The following is a 23,629-nucleotide window of genomic DNA, read 5'->3' on the forward strand; positions in this document are numbered from 1 at the left end:
ATGACGACAGAGAGAAGGCAAGAATCTTTCCCACTTGCCATGTGGTCCTACAGCTGGATCCATCTTCCCTCCCCCCAAATCCTCTTGAAGTCTGTCACAGTTCCCATCACTATCCCAAGATCACCCTCCTACCTTGCGTTCTCACATTGCGCTCCCTACTCTTGATAATATGTCATTGCGAGGTAATGTTTTGTCAGGGCTCTTAACGGCAACTAAAGGATTCCCTTTCACTTGTCTTGTCTGACAGTTGCTTTCGCCATCTGCCACGAAGGCCCTACCTTCTAAGCTTCTCCTCCCTTAACGGTCACGTGGTCACACTGGCTCTTAATTAAGCCTGGCTCCCTACCCCATCACGGCATCCTGTGTCCTGCTCAGCAGAGTGCATTCCATTTGGGGTGCATTTCTCCTGTTTTATGTAGTCCATTGCTGTGGAAGAGAAGATGCCTAATTTATATGATTTATGACCTGGCTTGAAGTGTTGCACTGTGTGAAGGCTATGGACTTCTCAATACATACAAGTCCCTATTGCAGAAAGGATTTTAAGATTTCTCCTTTAAAATTGCTCTGAACTTTGGAGGCAGCATGGTGGGGAAGAAACTGGAAAGACCAGCATGGACTTTGGAGACTGAAGGCCTGTGAATTCAAATACAGGCTCTGCCTCTTAGTGTGAGACTTTAGACAAGTCTCGTCAGCTTTTTCAGCCTCAGTTTTCTACTCTGTAATACGGGATAAAAAGGAGCCCTGGTGGTGCAGTGGTTAAGTGCTCAGCTACTAACCAAAAGGTCAGCAGTTCAAACCTACCAGCCACTCCGTGGGAGAAAGGTGTGGCTGTCTGCTTCTGTAAAGATTTACAGCCTCAGAAACCCTGTGGGGCAGTTCTGCCCTGTCCTACACAGTCACTATGAGTCAGAATCGACAGCAACAGGCATATATTATATATAAATATATATTTATATAGTTATGTATATATATACACATACACACACCACGTTTATTCTTCGTCATCAAGCACTTATTAAGGTACTGCTATGAGCAAGGCAAGTCGACTATAAAAGACCTCTCTAAGTTTTAAAGAGCAAAGATACCACTTTGATGACTAAGGTGTACCTGCCAAGCCATGATTGTTTCAGTCACCTCATATGCATGCAAAAGCTGGGTAATGAAAAGGGAAAAATAATTGATGCATTCGGACTGTGGTGTTGGCAAAAAATATTGAATATACTGTAGACTGCCAGAATGAACAAATGTCTTAGAAGAAATATGCGAATGCTCCTTAGAAGCGAGGATGGGGAGACCTTGGCTCATGTACTTTGGACACATGATCAGGAAAAACCAGTTGCTAGAAAAGGACATCATGTTTGGTAAAGTAGAGGGTTAGTGAAAACAAGGAAAACTTTCAATGACATGGATTGACACAATAGCCAGAACAAAGATCCCAAACATACCAGTGATCACGAAGTTGGCACAGAACTGAGCAAAGTTTCATTCTATTACACATAAGGCCTGTGTTAGTAGGAGCCACCTCCACTGCCCATAACAACGACAACATGAGCAAGGTACCATGCGCTTATAAATGGGTCACTGTGTGTCTTGTTATGGGAATAAAATGTTAAATAAGATGCTCACGGTATAAGGAAACAGACAGACAAATTGACAATTTCCATACCGTGTCAAACAAAATAGCCAACATTTCTTGAGCACTTGCCCTATTGTTCTGTATCATTGATCCTAAGAGGTAAGATCTATTATTCTCCACATTTTACAGATGAGGAAACTGAGGCCTAAGGAAGTTAAGTAACTTGCCTACAGTCTACCAGTTGGCAGGTGGCTGCTGCAAGATTCAAATCCAGTTGGTAGATTCTTTTTGTTGCTGTTGTACTTTAGATGAAGGTTTACAGAACAAACTAGCTTCTCGTTAAACCATTAATACGCATGTTGTTTTGTGACATTGGTTCCCAACCCCATGACATGTCAGCACTCTCCCTTCTTGACTTTGGGTGCCCTATAACCAGCTTTCTGGTCCCTTCTTGTCTTCTAGTCCTTGCCCCTGGGCTGGTGGGCCTCTTTAGTCTAGTTTTGTTTTATGGGGCTGTCTAATCTTTGGCTAAAGGGTGAACCTCAGGAGTGACTTCATTACTGAGCTAAAAGAGTGTCCGGGGGCCATACTCTGGGGGTTTCTCCAGTCTGTGTCAGACCAGTATGTCTGCTCTTTTTTGTGAGTTAGAATTTTGATTTATATTTTTCTCTCGCTCTATCTGGGAGCTTCTATTGTGATCCCTGTCAGAGCAGTCAGTGGTGGTAGCCTGGCACCATCTAGTTTTGCTGGACTCAGTCTGGTGGAGGCTGTGGTAGTTGTGGTCCATTAGTCCTTTGGTCTAATGTTTCCCTTGTGTCTTTGGTTTTCTTCACTCTCCCTTGCTCCAGACGGGGTGAGATCAGTAGAGTATCTTAGATGGCCATTCACAACCTTTTAAGACCCCAGACGTTACTCACCAAAGTAGGATGTAGGACATTTTCTTTATAAACTATGTTATGCCAACTGAGCTAGATGTTCCCCGAGACCATGTAGACCCACATTCTTAACTACTGCTTTTCTGCTTCTTGATGGGTAGAGTTATCTGGGAGCCCAGAGAAAAGCTTTGTCATGTTGGAAAAAGAATTTTTTAGCCCTTCAGATCATTATTTTTTTTTCCTACAATTCAGTTAAAGAGGCATTGACTTTTCTCTCACTGTGTGCTGGGATATGGGGTTGACCAGCCTCATCTTTCAAAAGAACTGGAAGCTAATTAAGCTAATTAAGGGATTGGATGGTCCCAAATGACCCTGTTGCAAAGCCGAGTGTGCTGATGGCTCAGGAGAGGCCTGGACAGATCATCACGTGAGCCCTGGGGCAGGAGTTCCTGGGCGTTTGGGGAAGAAGAGACAGCTGCCTGGAAGAGAGGCATTTCAGGTGGCCCTGGGAAGGTTTGATGTGTGAAGGTGGACAGGAAGGACATTTTTGCCCAAGGGAACAGTAGAAGCAGTGGCCCAGAAGCAGGGAAGTGCAGTGGTTTCAGAGAACCTCAAATAGTCCTGCAGAAATGGGAGTTAAGGTTGGAAAGGAAGGGGTGCCAGAAGGTAGAGACAGGTAAATTTTTGAGCAGAGGGAGTAGCAAGAAAAGATAATAAAATTCATGTTAAACTGAGTCACCATATCCTTTGAAGACCACAGAATATTTTGTCCCTGAACAGATCTCTGGCATGATAGTGCTTAGAGAGTCTACCCGACCTTGAGGGAAGGAAGTTTAGTGCAGGAGACAGGATTTGCCCTGTAGTAAAATTCCTTTTCATCAGGTTATTTTGCATTTTGAATCTATGCTTTAATCTACTGTTTAAAAACATTTCGACATCTGACAGTAAACATTATAATATGCATCATCACCATTCCCAGCAAGTCTAAATAATCTGGGAACCTAAATTTTCTTAAAATTCATGGTGTATGGATTTTATCTTTTAGATTTTATCAGGCATAATTATAACACACCAGATGATGACTAACATGGCTATTGTAAGTTTTTTTTTTTTTTTTTTTTTTTAATGTGCCTGTGAATTTGAGCTTTGCTATTGAATTCAGGCCCTGAGAGCAGGGATTCAGCACATGGTGACAGGGGCTGGGTCAGTGACCGGCCACGTGATAACTGTGCACATTATCAGGGTTTCGGAGTCCCTAGGTCGTGCAAAGAGTTAATATGCTTGGCTGCTAACTGAAATGTTAGTGGTTTGAGTCCACCCAGGGGCTCCTTGGAAGAAAGACATGATGATCTACATCTGGTAAGTTGGCCATTGAAAATCCTATGGAGCACAGTTCTACTCTGACAGACTCGGGGTCGCCACGAGTCAGAATCAGCTCGATGGCAACTGGTGTGTATGTATGGTGTGTATCAGAGTTCAGGGTGCAGATGTTGAGCACGTTGGCCTTATTCTGTGAACTCTCATGACACTTGTGGGTGGAGTGATCTGAGGGTTTTTCCAATGTCAGCCTCCCTTCTCTGGACCCCTCCTCCTACTCCTATTGATAGAAGCTAGTGTCCTGAACTGTTGATGCTAGTGGTAGCATGTTGTTCCCTTCTGATGTGTTGAGACAGAGACAAGACCTTGGCACTTTAACTTGCCACCATCAATCTTCTCTCTTTTTACCCTCAGAACAGTCCACACACTTCACAGTTCTTTTTTGAGTCAACCACAGATCAGGAAGCGGTACCCGTGCACAACAACTATCACTTTCTCTTCTAAGAACTGCAGCTGGAAAACCCTTGCCTAGCAGTCCACGAAGTGAGGGTTTGCTCAACTATGGAACTGATGTGAAATCGCTTTTGGTTTATTTTAACCCTTCCCTCCATCCAGCCTTCTGTCATAGTTCACAGCAGAAGGTCCTCTCCTTTGAATTTGAACCCTTAAATTGGTCCCAATCCCCCCAGTGGGATGGACTCTTACCCTGATAAAGTCCTCTTTATGAATCATGTCTCCTTTCCAAGATGGTGATAGTGACGGGAACATTGGGGGAGAATGGACAGGAAGGAAATTGCTTGGCACTCGCATCTTTTTATGGGTCGAGTAGCATCCATCACAGCAATTTTCTTAATCTGCTTTCTGATCTCTCACTCTGACTCTCTTTTGGCCAAGAGATAGGAACTTCTATAGATGCTCCATTATACATCCGGCACTCATTCATTTATTTAAATCCACTCATTTATTCAACAAACAATTTTTGAGCCCCTTCTGTGTCCCAGACTCCAGTGATTCTGAAGACACAGGAGTCACTAAGACAGCCATTAGGAGTCCCTGGGTAGGCCAGACAGTTAAGTTCTTGACTACTGGCCTAAAGATTGGTGGTTCAAACTTACCCAGAGGCACCTCAGAAGACAGGCGTGGAGATCTGCTTCCAAAAGGTCACAGCCTTGAAAACTCTATGGAGCAATTCTACTCTGCACACATGGAGTCACTTTGAGTTGGAATCAACTGGAAGGCAACTAAGAACAACAAGGCAGCTGTTGCCTTTAAGAAGCTCTCCATCTGAGAGTGAGGAGGAAGAAAGATGTGTAAGATAATTATCCTACAGTGTGATTACCTGCACTGTCTAGTCTGGGAGCCTCTAGCCATATGTGGTTAAAGTTAAATTTTTATTAATTAAAAGTAAGGAACACTTAAAAAATTTCAATAGTTGTGTGTAGCTAGTGACTACTGTATTTGACTGTGTACATGCAGACCCTTGCCATCATTGCAGGACATTCTGTTGGACAGTGCCAGATCAGACTGTAAGCCCCTGGAGCACAGGGTCGATATCTGTTTTTGACCATCAGGTAGCTCAGGTGCCAAGCATATCATAACTCTAATTATGTGCCGAATGAATGGAAGAGTCTGCAGTAAGGATTGTAAAAGAAGGATGTACAAACAGCTATGAGAAGAGGGATTAACTGGCTCTGGAAGATGTCCTAGAGCAGGTAACACCAGAGCTGCATTTGGAAGGATGAGAAGACCTGTTACAGATAGAGAAGGGGAAGAAAGTCCTTCCGGGCAGGCAGAATGACTCTGCCCTTGCCCTCTTCTTCCTTCTGTGTTCTGATGACACTAGCAACACAAGGTGTCACTGTTTTCTTTGCAAGGGAAGGAAAATTTGTAGCACTCACACTGTTTTCTCTCTCCGGGCACTTCGAAAGGTGAGATCTCACTCAGTTGTCAGGCAGAAGGGGCAGATGCAATATGAGTTTATCATCTAGGTGTGAGATCATCCTGATTTCAGAAAACAGATGTTTTCGTGCAGGAAACTGAAAAGGTTTGGAAGTGTGACTGAAACAGTGAGGGTTCATGTGTGAGTGCAGTGAGTATAGAATGTTCTCTAATATCAGGAGAGTTGTTGTACTGTGGTGGCGCATGTTGCTATGATGCCGAAAGCTATGCCATTGGTATTTCAAACACCAGCAGGGTCACCCATGGTGGACAGGTTTCAGTGTAGCTTCCAGACTAAGACAGACCAGGAAGAAAGGTCTGGCTATGTGCTTCCAAAAATCAACCAATGGAAACCCTATGGATCACAATAGAATATTGTCCAATATAGTTGGGCGATGAGCCCCTTAGGTTGGAAGTTACTCAGAATACACAGTAGCTGCAACTATGGACTCAAACAGACCAACAATCATGAAGATGGTGCAGGAGCGGACAGTGTTTTGTTCTGTTGTACATGGGGTCGCCGTGAGTTGGAGCCAACTTGACAGCAGCTAACAACAATAACAAAGTAGGCAGCATGGCGTGATGTTGCTCAAGTTAGTTTCCTTCATTTGCTTGTTTGCTCATTCATTCACTTGATGACCAATTGGTTGAGCGTGTGCTATCATCCAGGCGCTGTCTTAGTTTCCTAGGGCTGCTGTAACAAAATGCCACAAACTGGGAGGCTTATAAGAACAGAAAGTTTATTTTCTCATATTTCCGAAGACTACAAGTCTGAAATCATGTTATCATCCATGTTGATTCCTTCTGAGGGCTTTGAGAGAGAAACTGTTCATGCCTTTCTCCTAGCTTCTGGTGGGAATTGAACCAGTGTTCAATTGCAGAGTCTTGATGCTGGAGTTGAGCCCTTACTCTGGCATTTCCCAATGATGTGACCTTGGGTTTTGGTTTCCTCATCTTTAATATGGGGATAAAAACAGTATCTTACGAAGTGGTTGTGAGGATTGAATGAGGTAAGCTGTGTGACATCACATGTTTTTCTTGTATGTCTCACTTTGAGCCTTCTAAACATTCCTATTTTAAAGTCATTGTCAGATTGTTTCATGATATTCCTTTTATTTTACTTGGAGTAATTCATGTTTTAATATTGATTTTGTGGGCTAGTTTCTTTGGCATTAAATGTCTTTGTGTTTTGGAATTTTGGTTTGCAAGCTCATTTTGAGAGGAAAGTTTTTTGTTTGTTTTCCATTGTTTTGTTTTTCTTTGCTTTTTCTTTTTGCCTGTCTCACTAGTAGTTTTATGTTTTCCTCCACCTAGCCCAGAGCTCCTACTAAAGTCTTAGCCATGGGCAGCAGATCTTTTATTTTTATTATTTGTCTGCCTTCATGAGGAGAGGCTCTCACTCCTTCCCAGGCTTTAGGCAGGTATCCTGGCTGATCTTTCCCATCTTGCACGGAACATTTAGTCTCTGTTCCCCTCAAAGAGCCTACTTCCCGGCTCCCAGCCCCACAGCTGGGCTGCTTTGTACTGATGTCCACCTCTAACACACAGTAATGTTTACCGTGTGCATAAGCCCAGCTTCATCCTATTGAATTCCTCCTTTTGTGTTTTATCTGTCATTTCTGGGTGCTTAGAGCAGAGGAGCTGTCTTGGAGTGGGACTTTATAGAGCCTTTTTTTTCATAACAGGAAATGTGCCTTTGTGCTTTAAGGAAGGAAAGTGGGGAGGCTTGACAGGGATAGATGGAAGGAAACCAGTGTGATGGTGAGTTTACCACATCCCAGAAACATGGCATTTTCTCTACTTTGTAGCAATCCTGAGAGACAGGACCAATTTCTGCCATTTTGTATGCGGGACAGTGGAAGCAAAGAGTGGTTGAGCTGGTTTCTTGCCTTAGATATGGTGGTGTCCCATCGCTCAATTCACCTGATTTCAGGGCTCAGCAGGGCGGTTGGGTCTCCTCTGTGCCTGGAATGCCCTCTTTCTTGGCCTGGGTCCTGCCCTGGGCTTAGAGAGGAGGGTGTGGGTCAGAATTAGAAGGAGCAGCATGATTATGGGGCTGCCTGAATAATTTCTCTTCTCAGAAGGACTTGGTATCTTTCAGCTAACATCTGTGAAGTGCCCAGGATGTGCTGGGCACTTTGCTAAGCCTATTTTGCTTCTTTAATTGAATTAGCTCAAAAACAACCCCATTTTATAAACAAGGAGACTGGTGCTCAAGAGCTCATGTGGCTTCCTAGCTTTTCCCAATTAGCAAACAGAGCTGGGACTCCCTGTTGTGTAGCTGCAAAGCCCTAAACTTCCAGCATATTTGATTTCCCATGGCACCTTCCCTGCCAGCCAGCTGCAGTCCACACATGGGGCATGATGATCCCAGAAGGGGAGAGGCCACAAGGGCAGAGTCTAAGGGACTCTGGAGGGTGACTTTTCTTTGCATCTAAAGGAGAGTCCATTTTAGCCACTTATTTTCAGAAAGGTAACATAACTCAGCTGCACATAGTGTGAATCAGGCACTTAAGGAGGCTCTTCTCCCGTTTTTGGGCCCAGAAATGTTGCTTCTTTCCAAGTTACCATTGGAGATGTGAACGCAGCATCCTTACAGAGAATAAACAGGTTTTTTTTCCCTCAGATACTCTCATGGTTTATGTGGTCAAATGTCTCCCAAGTCCTTGTCTCTTTGGGGGTTGCTTCACACTCTATTCCAATGGCAAGGCTATGGGCTTGAATTGCGAGAGACCCCCCCCCACACTCGTTATTCTTTATCACATCACTCTATTATTTTCCAATCTGCAATTACTTTAGGTATCAGTTTATGTATTAGCTTTTCACCTCCCCCACCCCGAGTGAGCTCCGTGAGGCAGGGACCTTATTTATTTACCTTTTCTTGAATCCCCACCATTTAGGTCATCCCACTGCTGTGCAGTTGATCCCAATTCGTAGAGACCCTATAGGACAGAGTAGAACTGCCAGTAGGGTTCCCAAGATTATAAATCTTTACAGAAGCAGACTGCCAGATCTTTCTTCCACAGAGCAGCTGGTGGGTTCAAACCTCTGACCTTTCGGTTAGCAGCCGAGCACTTAACCACTGTGCCACCAGGGCACCTTAGCTAGGTCTTAGGAGGTTGATAATTATATTTTTAATGAATGAATGAATAAAATGAGAGACAGCTGGCTCAAATCCTGGCTCTACCCTTTAAAACCTTTGTGGCTCCAGCAAGTTAGTCATTTTTCCTAATTTACATAATAGGCTCACAGTGGTGTCTTACAGGACTGTTGAGAGAATTAGAGACACTGTGTATATAGCTGTTGAAAAAGGTAAATAAACTTTTTTGTCAAAGATCATTTGACTATTAACTGTGTGGGTCTTTTTCTGGGCTTTGTATTCTGTTCCATTGATCTATTCTTTCACACTGTTTTGATTACTATAGCTTTATAGTTAGTCTTGCAGTTGGGTAGTTTGCCCTTCAGCTTTGATCGACTTCTTCAGTATTGTGTTGGTTTTTCTAGACCTTTTGTCTTTCGATATAAACTTCTGGATCAGTTCGTTGATATCTACAAAATAGCTTGCCAGAATTTTGTAGGTGATTGCATTTAATCTGTCAATCCAGTTGGGAAGAATTGCCATTTTAACAATGTTGAGCCTTCAAATCTATAAGCATGGAGTATCTCTCCAATTTGTTTAGACCTTCTTTGATTTCTTTCACCAGAGATTTGTAGTTTTCTGCGTATTTTGTTATATTTATACCTAAGTATTTTGGGTTTGGGATGCTATTATAAATGATACATTTTTTTAAATTTTAAGTTCCAGTTGTTCACTGCTATTATATAGGAAAGCAATTGATTTTGTATATTAACCTCACATACTGCAACCTTGCTGTATTTGTTTATTCTAAGAGCTTTTTTTTTTTAATTTGATTTGATTTGATTCTTTGGTTTTATTACACAGACAGTCATGTCATCTGTTACCAAAGACCATTTTATTTCCTCCTTCCCAATCTGTATATCTTTTATTTCCTTTCCTTGTCTTATTTCACTCTTTAGGACTTCCAATGCAGTGTTGAATAGGAGTGGTGAGAGAGACCATCCTTACCTTGTTCCCCGTCTTAAGAGGAAAGTGTCCTCTTAAGTATGATGTTAACCGTACGGTTTTTGTAGGTGTTCCTTATGAAGTTGAGGAAATTTCCTTCTATTCATGTATAGTTGAGCATGTTTTATCATGAACTGGTGTTGGAGTTTTAAAATGCTTTTTCTGCATTAATTGGTATGATGATATTTCTTCTTTGTGTGTATATGTTAGGTGCCATCAAGTCAGTACTGATTCATAGTGACCCTGTGTACAACAGAACAAAACACTGCCGATCCTATGCCAACCTCAGAATTATTGCTATGTTTGAGCCCATTTGTTGCAGCCACTGTGTCAGTCATCTCATTAGGGTCTTCTCCTTTGCTCACCCTCTACTTTACCAAGCATCATGTCCTTCTCCAGCAGCTGGTCCCTCTTGATTACATGTCCAAAGTACATGAGACAGTCTCGCCATCCTTGCTTCTAAGGAGCATTCTGGCTGTACTTCTTCCAGGACAGATTTGCTCGTCTTCTGGCAGTCCATGATATATTCAGTATTCTTCGCCAACACCATAATTCAAAGGCATCAATTCTTCTTCTATTTTCCTTGTTCATTGTCCAGCTTTTGCATGTATATGAGGTGATTGAAAGTTCTATGGCTTGAGTCAGACGTACCTTAGTCCTCAAGGTGACATCTTTGCTTTTGAACACTTTAAAGAGCTCTTTTGCGGCAGATTTCCCCAGTACAATACATTGTTTGATTTCTCGACTTCTGCTTCCATTGGCGTTGATTGTGGATCCAAGTACAACAAAATCTTTGACAACTTCAGCCTTTTCTCCGTTTATCATGATGTTGCTTATTGGTCCAGTTGTGAGATTTTTTTTCTTTTTATGTTGAGGTGTAATCCATACCGAAGGCTGTAGCCTTTGATTGTCACTAAGTGCTTCAAGTCCTCTTCACTTTCAGCAAGCAAAGTTGAGTCATCTGCGTATCGCAGTTTGTTAATGAGTCTTCCTTCAATCCTGATGCCCTGTTCTTCTTCATACAGTCCAGCTTCTCAGATTATTTGTGTAGTATACAGACTGAATAAGTATGTTGAAAGGATACAACCCTAAAACACACCTTTCCTGATTTCAAACCATGCAGTATCCCCTTGTTCTGTTCAAATGACTGCCTCTTGGTTTATGTACGGGTTCCGCATGAGCACATTTAAGTGTTCTGGAATTCCCATTCTCTGCAATGTTATCCATGATTTTGATCCACACAGTCGAATGCCTTTGCATAATCAATAAAACACAGGGAAACATCTTTGTGTTGTTTTCTGCTTTCAGCCAAGATCCACCTGACATCACCAGTAACATCCCTTGTTCCATGTCCTCTTCTGAATCTGACTTGAATATCTGGCAGTTACCTGTTGAGGTACTGCTGCAACCATTTTTTAATTATCTTCAGCGTAATTTTACTTTCATGTGATGTCAATGATATTGTTTGATAATTTCCACATTCTCTTTCATCTTTAGCCTGTTGATGTTATGGGATTCATTGATTTTTGAGTGTTGAACCTGCCTTGCATACTTTGTCATAGTGTATAATTCTCTTTATGCATTACTGGATTTAGTTTGCTTTTTTTTTTTTTTTTGGAGGATTTCTGCATTTATGTTCATAAGAGATGCTGGCCTGTAGTGTTTCTTGTAATGTCTTTACCTGGTTTTTCTGTTAGGGTAATGGTGGCCTCATAAAATGAGTTAGGAAGCATTTACTGTGTTTTGACTGTCTGGAACAGATTATGGATAATTGATATCATTTCTTCCTTAAATGTTTGGTGTAATTCACCAGTGAAACCATCAAACCATCTGGGCCTGGTGCTTTCTATTTTTTTTAGAAGATTATTAATTATTTAATTTTTTATAGATACAGGCCTATTCAGATTATGTATTTCTACTTCTGTGTGTTTTGGAAGTTCATGTCTTTCAAGAAAGTGTCTATTTCACCTAAGTTATTAATCTGCAGTCATTGAATTCATAGTATTCTTTTATTTTCATTTTAACATCCATGGGATCAGTCGTGCTGACCCATCTTCCATTTCTGACATAAATAATTTGTATCTTTTCTCTTTTTTTTCTTAGCTGGGAATTATTTTCAGAATACGCACTTTAGGCTCTCCCAAGACCTCTTGAGGACATAGGCTTGGGTGGGTGCAGGCTTGGGCATGATGACTTTGAGAACATCCCAGGCACCTCTGATATATCTCCTCGGGAGGCAGGAGTTTGGGAGCCATCATAAATCTGGATTTTTTTTTAAGTCATTTTCAAATCTTTTTTTTTGCCAGGGCATTTACTGAAAGCTTATATGTAAAATTAAAAAAATGCGAAACTGTTGTAACTGACTTGGGGGAAAGTAGAGGAGAGACACTAGGACCCTCCCTCATCTCGGTGTGGCTTCATGGTGGCTCTGGAGCCCCAGAGCTGTGGTTCTTATATTAAATAGAATAATGCGCATTTAGTGTTTTAGGAGAGTGCTTAGTACATAATATAGCCCAAATGAAGTTTAGATGCTATTATTGCTCTTGATAAAGACTTCCTATCAGTCATAGGTGTCCACCAATGAAAGGGCTGCCTCCTGAGGCATTCAGTGGGTTCCCTGTTGCTAAAGGTGTCTAAGCAGAAGCTGGGGCCTCACAGGCAGAGTTGGGGGAGAGGAGAGGAGCATCAGGGATTGCACAGGGTCCTTCAGAGAGCCCCCTACAGTGTCTTCCACATTTGGAGACGTAGCCATGAAGCCCCAGGCTCTTCATCACACAGGGAGTCCCAGCCACATTTGACCCTTTCCATTGAAAATTGGAATGTTCTCTGATTACACTATTGTAGGTTTCCATGAGTCGCTTTCTGACTTTGTTTATCTGGTTCTTGAAGGCTCTGCTCTGACCAACGGGGGACTCAACCTGCACAGCCCTGTGAAGAGGAAGCTGGAAGCAGAGAAGGACTATGTCTTTGACAAGAGGCTCAGGTACAGCGTCCGCCAGAATGAAAGCAACTGCCGGTTTCGAGACATTGTCGTGCGGAAGGAAGAGGGGTTCACACACATCCTGCTGTCCAGCCAGACCTCAGATAACAACGCCCTGACGCCAGAGGTGAGGGGACAGGAGAGGGGACAGGGACAGGCGAGTGCGGGCTGATGGGCTGTGTTCCCCGTTACTCAGAGCAGGGCATCTGCATTCTCTTTTTTTCTATCAGGAGCTGATGAAAATAACCAACACATATAAAAATGTGGCGAGAGGGGAGGCAATTCGCTAATCACTTTATAGACATTAGTCCATTTGATTTATGGCAAGATAACAGTATTATCCCATTTTACAGATGAAAACACTGCACACAGCAATTCGATAAACTGATCAATAAAAACATGGAGGGTTGGCCATAGAAGTTTGTTTTAGAGGATGTAGCTAAAGAGTAACCACTCACCAGACTGGAATTGGTAGGATGTTGTGGCATTGCTCAGTATACCTGGTACAGTTAGGGAGGCCAGGAAGCAGAACTAAAAAAAAAAACCAGAAAACGAAAACAAAACCACCAGTTCTCACACATAGCAGCCCTATGTGTGATGAATAGAACTGAGCTCCATAGGATTTTCAGCATCTGTTATTTTGGAAGTAGATATCCAGGCCTTTCTTCTGAGGCTCCTCTGGGTGGACTCAAACCACCAACCTTGTGGTTAGTAGTCGACTGCTTAACCATTAGTGCCACCCAGGACTCCTGTGAAGGAAGAACTGTGGCTGAATCCTTCCCTCTGGAGTTTGTGGGGCTGGGGGTGGCTTGTTGCCCTTCCTTTAAGCATGGTGTTTTGGGCATGCTCTCTTCTCCATGCCCAGTGGCACCATCTCAGGGTTCTCTGCTGTGTGCAGAGCTCTGTGTAAGATTGAGTGAAGTCCAGGGCCTCCAGCTTACCCCAGACGCTGTTCTTCACATGTTTATACACCTGCAAACCTTGTTATTTTAAGCTCATCATGAAGCATCTGCATGAGACCAATTCTTCTTAGATTTTTTCTACTTCACCACTTTTTAAAAGCGCGCTTTTACAAGGCACAGCATTTCCCTTCGATAAATGGAATAAATGTGAAGTCTCCTAGTTTATTGTGTCTCTTCAGAGCAGCTTCTTATGTTAACTATTGCCTACTCATCAAGGAAAATGTGTTGTGCCTGACAGGTTTAAGATGCCCAGGTTCTCACCTCCCGAGTCCTGGGCTGGCTTAATTAGGTATCTCATTCCTAATCAGTGTCTGAGGAAAATAGAAGAAATGATTGATCTGGCGTTTTCAGCCGTCTCAACAACCAAAGTGAATTGACTGTACAGATGAGTTGGCTGCCTGGGTGAAATATTCTTGGAAGAAAGATTCTGTTGAAATGAAGAGGTGATATTAGGGAAGGAACACAGATTTTGGAGTCTAGTAGACCTGGGTTCAAATTCTGCCTCTACCAACTTACCACTTCTGTGACCTTGGGAGTTTTCTTTGCCTCTCTGAGCTTCTTCATTTATAGAAATTGGGTGATACCTTTCTTTTGGGGTTAGAGATGATGTGTGCAAAGAGGCACTCACAAGCGGCTCAGTCAGTGTTCGTATCATTGTTATGATGAAATATAGGCATTCAGTGGCCACCGGCAGACCCAGCCTTCTTTGTTTGTGGAGGAACTGGAAGGCAACCACTTGCACAGTCGTTGTTGAATTTCTCTTCCTAGCCCCGTGTGTAGCGTTGGTTGGATGGACCTCACTGGCAGAGACCCGGCCGTTACGGGATGCGTTCTTCAGATGCTAAGGCTAGCAGATATGTTGTAATAAGTCTCCTGTCTAGAATATAGCATAAAACCAGGAGATTAAAATGTCCCTTAAGGAAAGAGCCTGCGAAGAGATTGCACAACATCTTCGTGATTAAAAGCTCATCTCCTTCCCTGTTAGGAAAGAGTCACATGTCCTTGCTTACCTTCTGGTTTTCTTCAGTGCTCCCACCCTCAGCAACGGCCCCTATCAGGAACCATCTGCAGGAACACACCAGACACGTAGAAGTCTCACTTTACACCTCTCTTGGCCACACCTCCAGATCTAAAGCATCCCCAAGGCCTATTAACTAACGCCTGAGTGTTTCTCAAATATGTTTGCTTCCCTATATTTCCCCCATAGCCATTATAGTCTAAACTACCAGGCTGTTTGGTCTGATTTGGTATCAACTCAATAGCAACTGGTTATTATAATAACCTGCTAACAAGTCTGCCCCCTTTAATGATGTCTGCCCTGTAATCCATCCACTCTGTAGGCAGAGTGATCTGCTGGAAATGCAAATCTGGTCAGTAGCAAGCCCCCCTCCCATTACCCATCACCACCACCACCAGCACACACTTTAAACAATGGTTCCCCATTGCTCTTGCTTAAAAATGAAAACTTTTTTTTTTTTTTTTAAATTGTGTTAAGGATAACAAAACAAATACAGCCAGAATGCTCCTTAGAAGCAAGGATGATAAGACTTTGTCTCACATACTTTGGACATGTTATCAGGAGGGACCAGTCCTTGGAGAAGGATCTCATGCTTGGTAAAGTGGTGGGTCAGTGTAATAGATGAAGACCCTCAATGAGATGAATTGACATAGTGGCAGCAACAGTGGGGTTGAGTATAGCAATGATTGTGAGGATGGTTCAGGACCAGGCAGTGTTTCATTCTGTTATACACAGGGTCACCATGAGTCAGAATCTACTCCACAGCACCTAACAACAAGTATGAGGAAACATTTGCCATTTTGGTCTCGGGGGACATCTAGCTCAATTGGCATAACATAGTTTATAAAGAAAATGTTCTACGTCCTATTTTGGTGAGTAGCATCTGAGGTCTTAAAAGCTTGTGAGCGGCCATTTAAGATACTCTGTTGGTCCCATCTCATCTGGAGCAAGGGAGGATGAAGAAAACCAAAGACACAAGAGAAAGATTAGTCCAAAGGGCTAACGGACCACAACTACTACAGCCTCTACCAGGCTGAGTCCAGCACGACTAGATGGTGCCTGGCTATCACCACCAATTGCTCACAATAGTGAGTCCTGGACAGAGCTGGAGAAAAACCTAGAACAAAATTCTAACTCACAGAAAAAGAGCAGACTTACTGGTCTGACAGAGACTGGAGGAATCCCGGGAGTATGGCCTCTGGACACCCCTTTAGCTCAGTAATGAAGTCACTCCTGAGGTTCACCCTTCAGCCAAAGATTAGACAGGCCTATAAAACAAAATGAGGCTAAAGGGACACACCAGCTCGGGGGTAAGGACAGGAAGGCAGGAGGGAACAGGAAAGCTGGTAATAGTGAACCCAAGGTCAAGAAGGGGAGAGTGTTGACATATCATAGGGTTGGCAACCAATGCCATAAAACATTATGTGTATTAATTGTTTAATGAGAAACTAATTTGCTCTGTAAACCTTTAGGTAAAGTACAATAAAAAAAATTTTGCCATTTCAACTTTTTTTTACACACACAGTTAAGTGACATTAATTACATTCATCAGGTTGTGCAGCCATCACCACTATCTGTTTCCAGATTTTTCCATCACCCTTAACAGAAACTCAGTGCTCCGTAAGCAGTGACTCCCTCTTTCCCCCTCCTTTTCACCCCTGGAAGAATCTAAACTCTTAACGTGTCCTGTGAAGCCTGTGCAGGCTGGCCCTGCCCATATCTGCAGCCTCATATCACACATCACTCTTCCCCTCTCCTCTACACTCCAGGTGCCCGGCTTCCTTTCATCCTCACTCCTGTCACAGGGCCTTTGCACATGCCCATCTTGCTGATTGGAACAGATTTCCCTCTTCCCTGCTGACTGCTCTTCCCTCAGATCTCAGCTCTGCCTTTCCTTCTGCATGGAGGTTTTCACTTACCTCCCTGACAGGTCATCTCTCTCTCTCATATGCTTTTCTTACCCCATCCACCATTCCCTTCTAAAACTTATCATAGTTGTTGATGTGCATGTGTTTGTGTGATAACTCGTTTAATGTCTGATTCCCCCATTAGACTATAAACATCTTAAGGGGTATAGACTGTGCCATTCACTCAATTCAATAAATATTTATTTAGCTCTATTCTGTGCAAGGTTCTAAAGTAGATATTATGAGGGAGATACAGATGAGTAAAATACTAATGTAGCTTTTAAGGCGTTGTATTAATTATCTAGGGAAGAAAGGCCTGGCAATCTACTTATGAAAATCAGCCCATGAAAATCCTGTGAATCACCACGGTCCGATTGCAACCAATTGTGGGGATGGCGCAGGACCGGGGTTCATTTCCTTCCATTGTGCATGGGGGCATCAAACAGCAACAACATTATCTACAGCTGTGTAACAAATTACGCTATACTTAGCAGCTTAAAATAATGTTCATGCAATCGCCGTTTCCATGGTCAGCAATCTGACATGGCAGCAGGATGCTGTGGACTCAGGGTCTCTCACAAGGCTGCTGTGGAGGTGTTGGCTGGGGTTGAGGTCTCATCTGAAGGCTCAGCTCGGGGAGAATCTATTTTCAAGTTTACTCACATGGTTGATGGCAGGCTCAGGTAATCACTGGTCACGGACATTGGTTCCTCGCCATATGGGCTTCTCCATGGGCCTATTCATGACACGGTAACTTGCTTCTCCCAGAGTGAGGGCTCCAAGAAAGTCTCGAGAGCAAAAGAGGATGCCCAAGAGAGAAGCTACAGTCTTGTAAACTAATCTGCCTTCGAAACTGACACCCCATTACTTTTGCTGTATTCTTCTCATTAGAAGCAAGCTATTAGATCTCCCCCTGCACACACTCAAAGGGAGAGGATTAAAAAGGTGTAAATACCAGGAGGCAGGCATTGTTGGGGGCCTAAACCAGGTAGGGGGCAGGATAAAGTAAGGATGCACAAATAACTGTTCTGTAAGGATGTTTGTCAGCAGCATCTCAGCAGAGATTTGAAGCACTTGGGGTGCTGGGAAAAGGGAGAGTTCACACTGGGTTATTCTGGAGAACCTTCCTAAAGGTGAATGCATTAGAGATGGGCCCTGGTTACTGGATTTCAGCAATGACAGATGAAGTGGAGAGAGGGGCCCTGGTTACTCGCCCCTTATACCCAATTCTAATGAACTTGGTTATGTGGTTTCAAAGCTACAGCAGATCAGAAGCTAGAAGTGGCAGGGGAGGGCTGTACTGTCTCTAGCAGGCACTAAGCAGGAGCAGGTGGCAGCTGGAAAGTGCACAGCAAGGGCACAGAATTTAAAGAACAGATTTAAGAATTCAAAATACATAGCAGTCGGGACCATTTGTTATAGAGGCTCTTTGCCACCTCTGAGTTGATTGATCTGTTTATAGGCCGGCACCATTATCCATGATCATAGCCACCAAGCAACCCTTAAGAGGCACTTACGTTATCTGCGCTATATTCTGTTTAAGAAGGCAAAGGAGTGTGCAATAATTTTAGAGAGCTGTACTTTAAACAAAGGAGCCCTGGTGGCACAGTGGTTAAGTGCTCGTCTGCTAACTGATAGGTCGGCAGTTCCAACTGGCCGGCTGCTCTGTGGAAGAAAGACCTGGCAATCTGCTCCTGTAAACATTACAACCTTAGAAACCCTATGGGGCAATTCTGTCCTGTCCCATAATGTCACCATGAGTTGGAATCCACTCAAGAGCATACAACAACTTTAAACAAACCAGGTAAATGCAACAAAAACCAAAACCATTGCCGTCGAGTCAATTCCAACTCACAGTGACCCTATAGGGCAGAGTAGAACTGCTCCATAGAGTTTCCAAGGAGCGCCTGGTGGATTTAAACTGCAGCCGTAGCACTTACCCACTGCACCACCAGGGTTTCCAGAAACAAACCAGTTACAGTATAAAACTTAGGGTCTTTTAAGAAGGTGAGGAACCTCAGCCATCTGTCCACATGTGATTATCAACATGAGAAAGGCAAAAGTTTACTAACTAGATACAACTTTTTTTTACTTAAAAAAATGTTCATGCTTTTATTGTGTCAATAAAACATGCATTGATTTTCCACTTATTTCATAAAGGAGACAGGTGTTTTGTTTCATTTTTTGTGGCCTCAGATGGATAAGCCCTGCTCTCTAGTCTTGTGTAAAAATACAGTTCATGTCTTGACAGTGGTGCTTTCTTCTCTTTGCTGCTGAGAGAGATGGAGTTCATGTATAGGGGACAGCGTGTCTATTTCTAGAGGCAGATGGATTAAAGGACCCACGAGATAGTGGGCTGTTAGCGTTTTTCATGTCCAGAGTGAATGGCTGTGGCTTATACCCTGTTAATGTAGAGAGTGCTTCTCCTACCCTTCTCCCAGATCACAGCCTGGAGATTCTCGGTGCAGATTAATGGCTAGCCCTATTTTTTCCTCTAAAATTCTCAATTTTATTTAAGTCAGGCTACAGTGTGGAGTCGTAGGAAGGAGAAGTGGCTTTGGTGTGAGATTTGAATCATGGTTCTGCCTCTCAGTTGCAGCGTGACGTAGAGCAACTTAAGTGTACTTCACTTCTCTGAGTCTTTATTTCTTCACCTGGAAAATTGGGATAAAGGGGCCCTAGTAATGCAATGGTTAGTGCTCGGCCGCTAACTAAAACATTGGTGTTCAAACCCAAACAGTGGCTCTGTGGGAAAAAGACTTGGTGATCTGCTCCTATAAAGATTACAGCCTAGAAAACTCTACGGGGCAGTTCTTGAGTTGAAAGCAATGCAAAGGCACCTAACAACAACAACAAACTTGGGATAACACTCTCTACCTTACAGAATTTTTACTTGGAATAAAATGTGTGGAAATTACTGTTGTTAGCTGCCGTTGAGTCGACCTTGACTCACGGTAACCCCACACATAATGGAACGAAAGGCTACCCAGTCCTGGGCCATCCCTGTGATTGGTTGCGGATTGCACTGTTGTGATCTGTAGGGTTTTCACTGGCTGATTTTCAGAAATAGATTGCCTGGTCTTTCTTTCTAGTCTGTCTTAGTCTGAAAGCTCACATTAAAAAAAGCCCCCGTGGCCGAACGGTCGTGATTGGTGGGCACTGACTCTCCTCGCCATCCCCTCCCTCTGTGTCCTTCCCTGGCTGGGGCACTTGCTCCAGTTTGACTGCCAGGCCACATAGTGGGGATGTGCAGTAGCAAAGAGCAAAGACTGGATGTTGTCCTGAGTCAGACCTGGATTCAGATCCTGCCTTCAACAGTTACCAATTGCGTGGCCGTGGGCTAGTGCCTGTAAGTGGGCAGAGAATAGTGTCCACCTTCGGTGTTGTCAGTGGGCTTTAACCACCCAGCATGGCGCCTGGCATTCAGTGTTCACTACTGAAGTAGCACTTGTTGGTCTTCCCCCAGGCAGCTGTGTCTGTCTCTACAATTCTGTCTCCCAGCCTAAGACAGGGTCTCAGGGCCGTAAAAACCACGCAGGGTGTATGTGCAGGAGATAAGCAGATCTTGCCCATGATGGCTGGCAGGTGGCCAACCAGTTCCTTCATGTTATGTGTTATCTTGAGCGTCATAAAGAGAAGGAGCAAAATGTTCTTTTTGCATGTTTCGCTGCAGGTGACCATCGCATGTTCTTTCCTTTCACTTAATCCTGACACGAGCCTTTGAAGCTGGGTGCTGTGATCCTCACTTATAGATGAGGAAATGGAGCATACCTAGTGTGGCCACAGTCCTGTGGAGAGTAAGCTGCAGAGCCACTGTGTGGACCAGGAGGATTTAGAACCCAGGACTGGGTCTGGTACCAGAGTCCATTTACCATGTGATGTGTGCCAAGTAAGAGCCATGCAAGGGTCCTAGTTGAATTAAGCGTGAAAACCAAAAACCAAACCCACTGCCGTCGAGTCGATTCCAACTCATAGCGACCCTACAGGACAGAGTAGAACTGCCCAATAGAGTTTCCAAGGAGCGCCTGGCGGATTCGAACTGCCGACTTCTTGGTTAGTAGCCGTAGCACTTAACCACTACACCACCAGGGTTTCCATAATTAAGCGTGAGCAAGGGTATAATCAAATAGTGGCACAATGGTTAAATGCTCAGTGGCTAACTGAAAGGTCAGTGGTTTGAACCTACCAGCTACTCTGCAGGAGGAAGACCTGGTGACCTGCTCTCGTGAAGATTACAGCCTAGGGAACCCTGTAAGGCGGTTCTGCTCTGTCTTGGGAGAAGTACAGCCACAATGCTTCTTAGAAGCAAGGATGAGTCGGAATCTACCTGATTTGATGGCACACAACAACAGCAGGGGTAGCATGTGTGCCTCACCTGGGCTATGCACACGACTGTCATTCTATACCTTGTAAAGGGCTAAATGAGCAAATGCTGTAAGAAGATTTGCAGAGATTAACCAGAGGATTGGACTGCTCCAAGCCAGGCTTCAAAACCTGCAGCCATTAACCACACTGCCACTTTACTAGCAATCTCACGCCTCCTTTGGGGATGGTGCAGGAAAGCTTTGGTTTCGGTAAGTGTTTCTTTCTTTGGTCTGGGCATGTACTTATATTCATCAAGGCTCCCAGCACAGGGAACATACAGATTTACTTGCCTGTCCCCTAAAAGGTCAGGCACAGCAGCCTCGAGGCCTGAAAGCCCGATTGGCTTCCAGGACAACCACCTAATACCCAGGCAAATTTGTCTCTGCCCACAGATCATGAAGGAAGTGCGGCGAGCCCTCTGCAACGCAGCCACGGATGACAGCAAACTGCTGCTCCTCAGCGCGGTCGGCAGCGTATTCTGCAGTGGCTTGGACTATTCCTACCTAATTGGCAGGTTGTCCAGCGACCGGCGGAAGGAGAGCACACGGATTGCAGAAGCCATCAGGTGAGTTCTGCTCCTGTTCGGACCCGTTAGACTCTGCTTGGGGTTGCCACATTTAGCAAATAAAAATACGGGGTGCTCAGCTAAATTTGAACTTCAGATATTCAACAAATAATTTTTTTTTTTAGTGTAAGTATATCCTATGCATTATGTGGGATATGTTGTTTTTGTTGCCAGGTGCCATTGAGTCAGTTCAAACTCATAACAACCCTGTGTACAACAGAACAAAACACTGCTCGATCCTGCACCACCCCTACAGTCATTGCTATGCTTGAGCCCCATTGTTGCAGCCACTGTGTCAGTTCATCTTATTGAGGGTCTACCTCTCTTTCTCTGACCCTCTACCAATCATGATGTCCTTCTCCAGGGACTGGTCCCTCCTGATAAGATGTCCAAAGTAAGTGAGATGAAGTCTCACCGTCCTTGCTTCTAAGAAGCATTGTGGCTGTACTTCTACCAAGACAGATTTGTTCATTCTTCTGACAGTTCGTGGTATATTCAATATTCTTCACCAGAACCATAATTCAAAGACATCAATTCTTCTCAGTCATCCTTACTCATTGTCTAGTTTTCACATGCATATGAGGCGATTGACAATAACATGGTTTGGGTCAGGCACAATTAATCCTCAAAGTGACATCTTTGCTTTTTAACACTTTTAAGAGATCTTTTGCAGCAGATTTGCCCAGTGTGATACGTTGTTTGATTTCTTCAAGTCCTTCACACAGTGCTTTATGTCCTCTTCACTTTCAGATGTAGGATATACTTACACTAAAAAATTATTTGTGTATCTGAAATTTAAATTTCAGTTGGGCACCCTGTATTTTGTCTGTAATTCTAGCCCTGCTGGAATTTGGGATGCCTTTTTTTTTTGTTCTCTAGCTAGTTCAGTCTTTTGATCGCAGTGAGATTGACTTTTAATAAATGCAGTATTTGGTAATACCCATGTATTATCCACAGCTCTTCCACCTCTGCCCTGATGGTAGGGATCTTTGTCTGAGCTGTATGGCTTAGCAATGTGGCGAGGATGTTGGGGCTCCCTGGGCAGCTGTGCACTTGCACACCCAGTGGGGTAGGGAGCGTTCTCTTGGCTGTTGTTGCCTTTGAGGCAGAAGTTGAGATCCTGGGGGTGACATCCAATCCCAGTAGTCAGTGTCCCTCTGGGGACAGTGAAGGATAGTTATTTCCCCATCCTTTATATAAAAGCAAAACCAGTTGCCACTGAGTCGGCTCTGACTCATGGCAACTCCATGTGTGTCAGACTAGAACTGGGCTCCCTGTTGTTGTTGTTAGTTGCTGTTGATTCTATTCTGACTCATGGCGACCACAGTCTGTGTGCGACTGCAAACCTAAACATTGGTGGTTCAAACCCACCCAACAGTACCACGGAAGGAAGGCCTGAAGATCTTCTGTTAAGATTAAAGCCAAGAAAGCCCTATGGAGCAGTTCTACTCTGTAACACGTGGGGCCTCCATGACTGTGCCCCACAAGGGTCAGAAGAAGACTGCTGTGTGCTCCTCACCACCAACCTTGGAGGGCACAGAAACATTTCCCAGAGAATGTTCTGTGGATTTCCCAGCAAAGTGCCGTGAGTGAAGGGCACTGTCGTTAAGTGAGTTTGGGCCGTGCTGCAAGCTCTGCCCCTCCTTGTGGAAGATTTCCAGGTATAATAACAATATTTAAGGTCTTAGAAGCCTCTTGGGAAAGAACTTGGTTCAGAATCTAGCGGTGCTGAAACATATTTTGGCCATAAACCCTCCCTCACCCCCATAACCTACTGACAGCCATTGCAGTTCTCTTGGAATGTACTCTTGGCAGGGCTGATGACCTCCATGGTCTGGGCATGCCCACGCGGCCACACGCAAAAAAAACCAAACCCAGTCCCGTTGAATTGATTCCGACTCATAGACAGCATCCCCAAAACGGTAGTCCCACCCTGTCATCCTCACCTCAAGGAAAACATGCCATATACACGGCCTGGTCCACTGTGCACACTCTATAGATGCTGAATGAATTAGCAGATGTGGAAAGAGCCTGGGCAATTC

The 23,629-nt window shown here is 43.9% G+C and overlaps 1 protein-coding gene across 4 annotated transcripts in view; it reads left to right on the forward strand.

Moving 5' to 3' along the window:
- CDYL2 (chromodomain Y like 2) overlaps window positions 1-23,629 on the forward strand; it is a 201,585-nt gene that overhangs the window by 141,330 nt on the left and 36,626 nt on the right. For all 4 annotated transcript variants that reach the window (XM_064273752.1, XM_064273753.1, XM_064273750.1 and 1 more), the window contains 2 exons: window positions 12,680-12,897; window positions 21,415-21,587. In XM_064273752.1, the coding sequence (XP_064129822.1) occupies window positions 12,680-12,897; window positions 21,415-21,587 (391 nt within the window). The remainder of the gene's footprint in view (window positions 1-12,679; window positions 12,898-21,414; window positions 21,588-23,629) is intronic.

This window comes from Loxodonta africana, chromosome 21, assembly GCF_030014295.1.
Source record: "Loxodonta africana isolate mLoxAfr1 chromosome 21, mLoxAfr1.hap2, whole genome shotgun sequence".
NCBI classification, from domain to species: domain Eukaryota; kingdom Metazoa; phylum Chordata; class Mammalia; order Proboscidea; family Elephantidae; genus Loxodonta; species Loxodonta africana.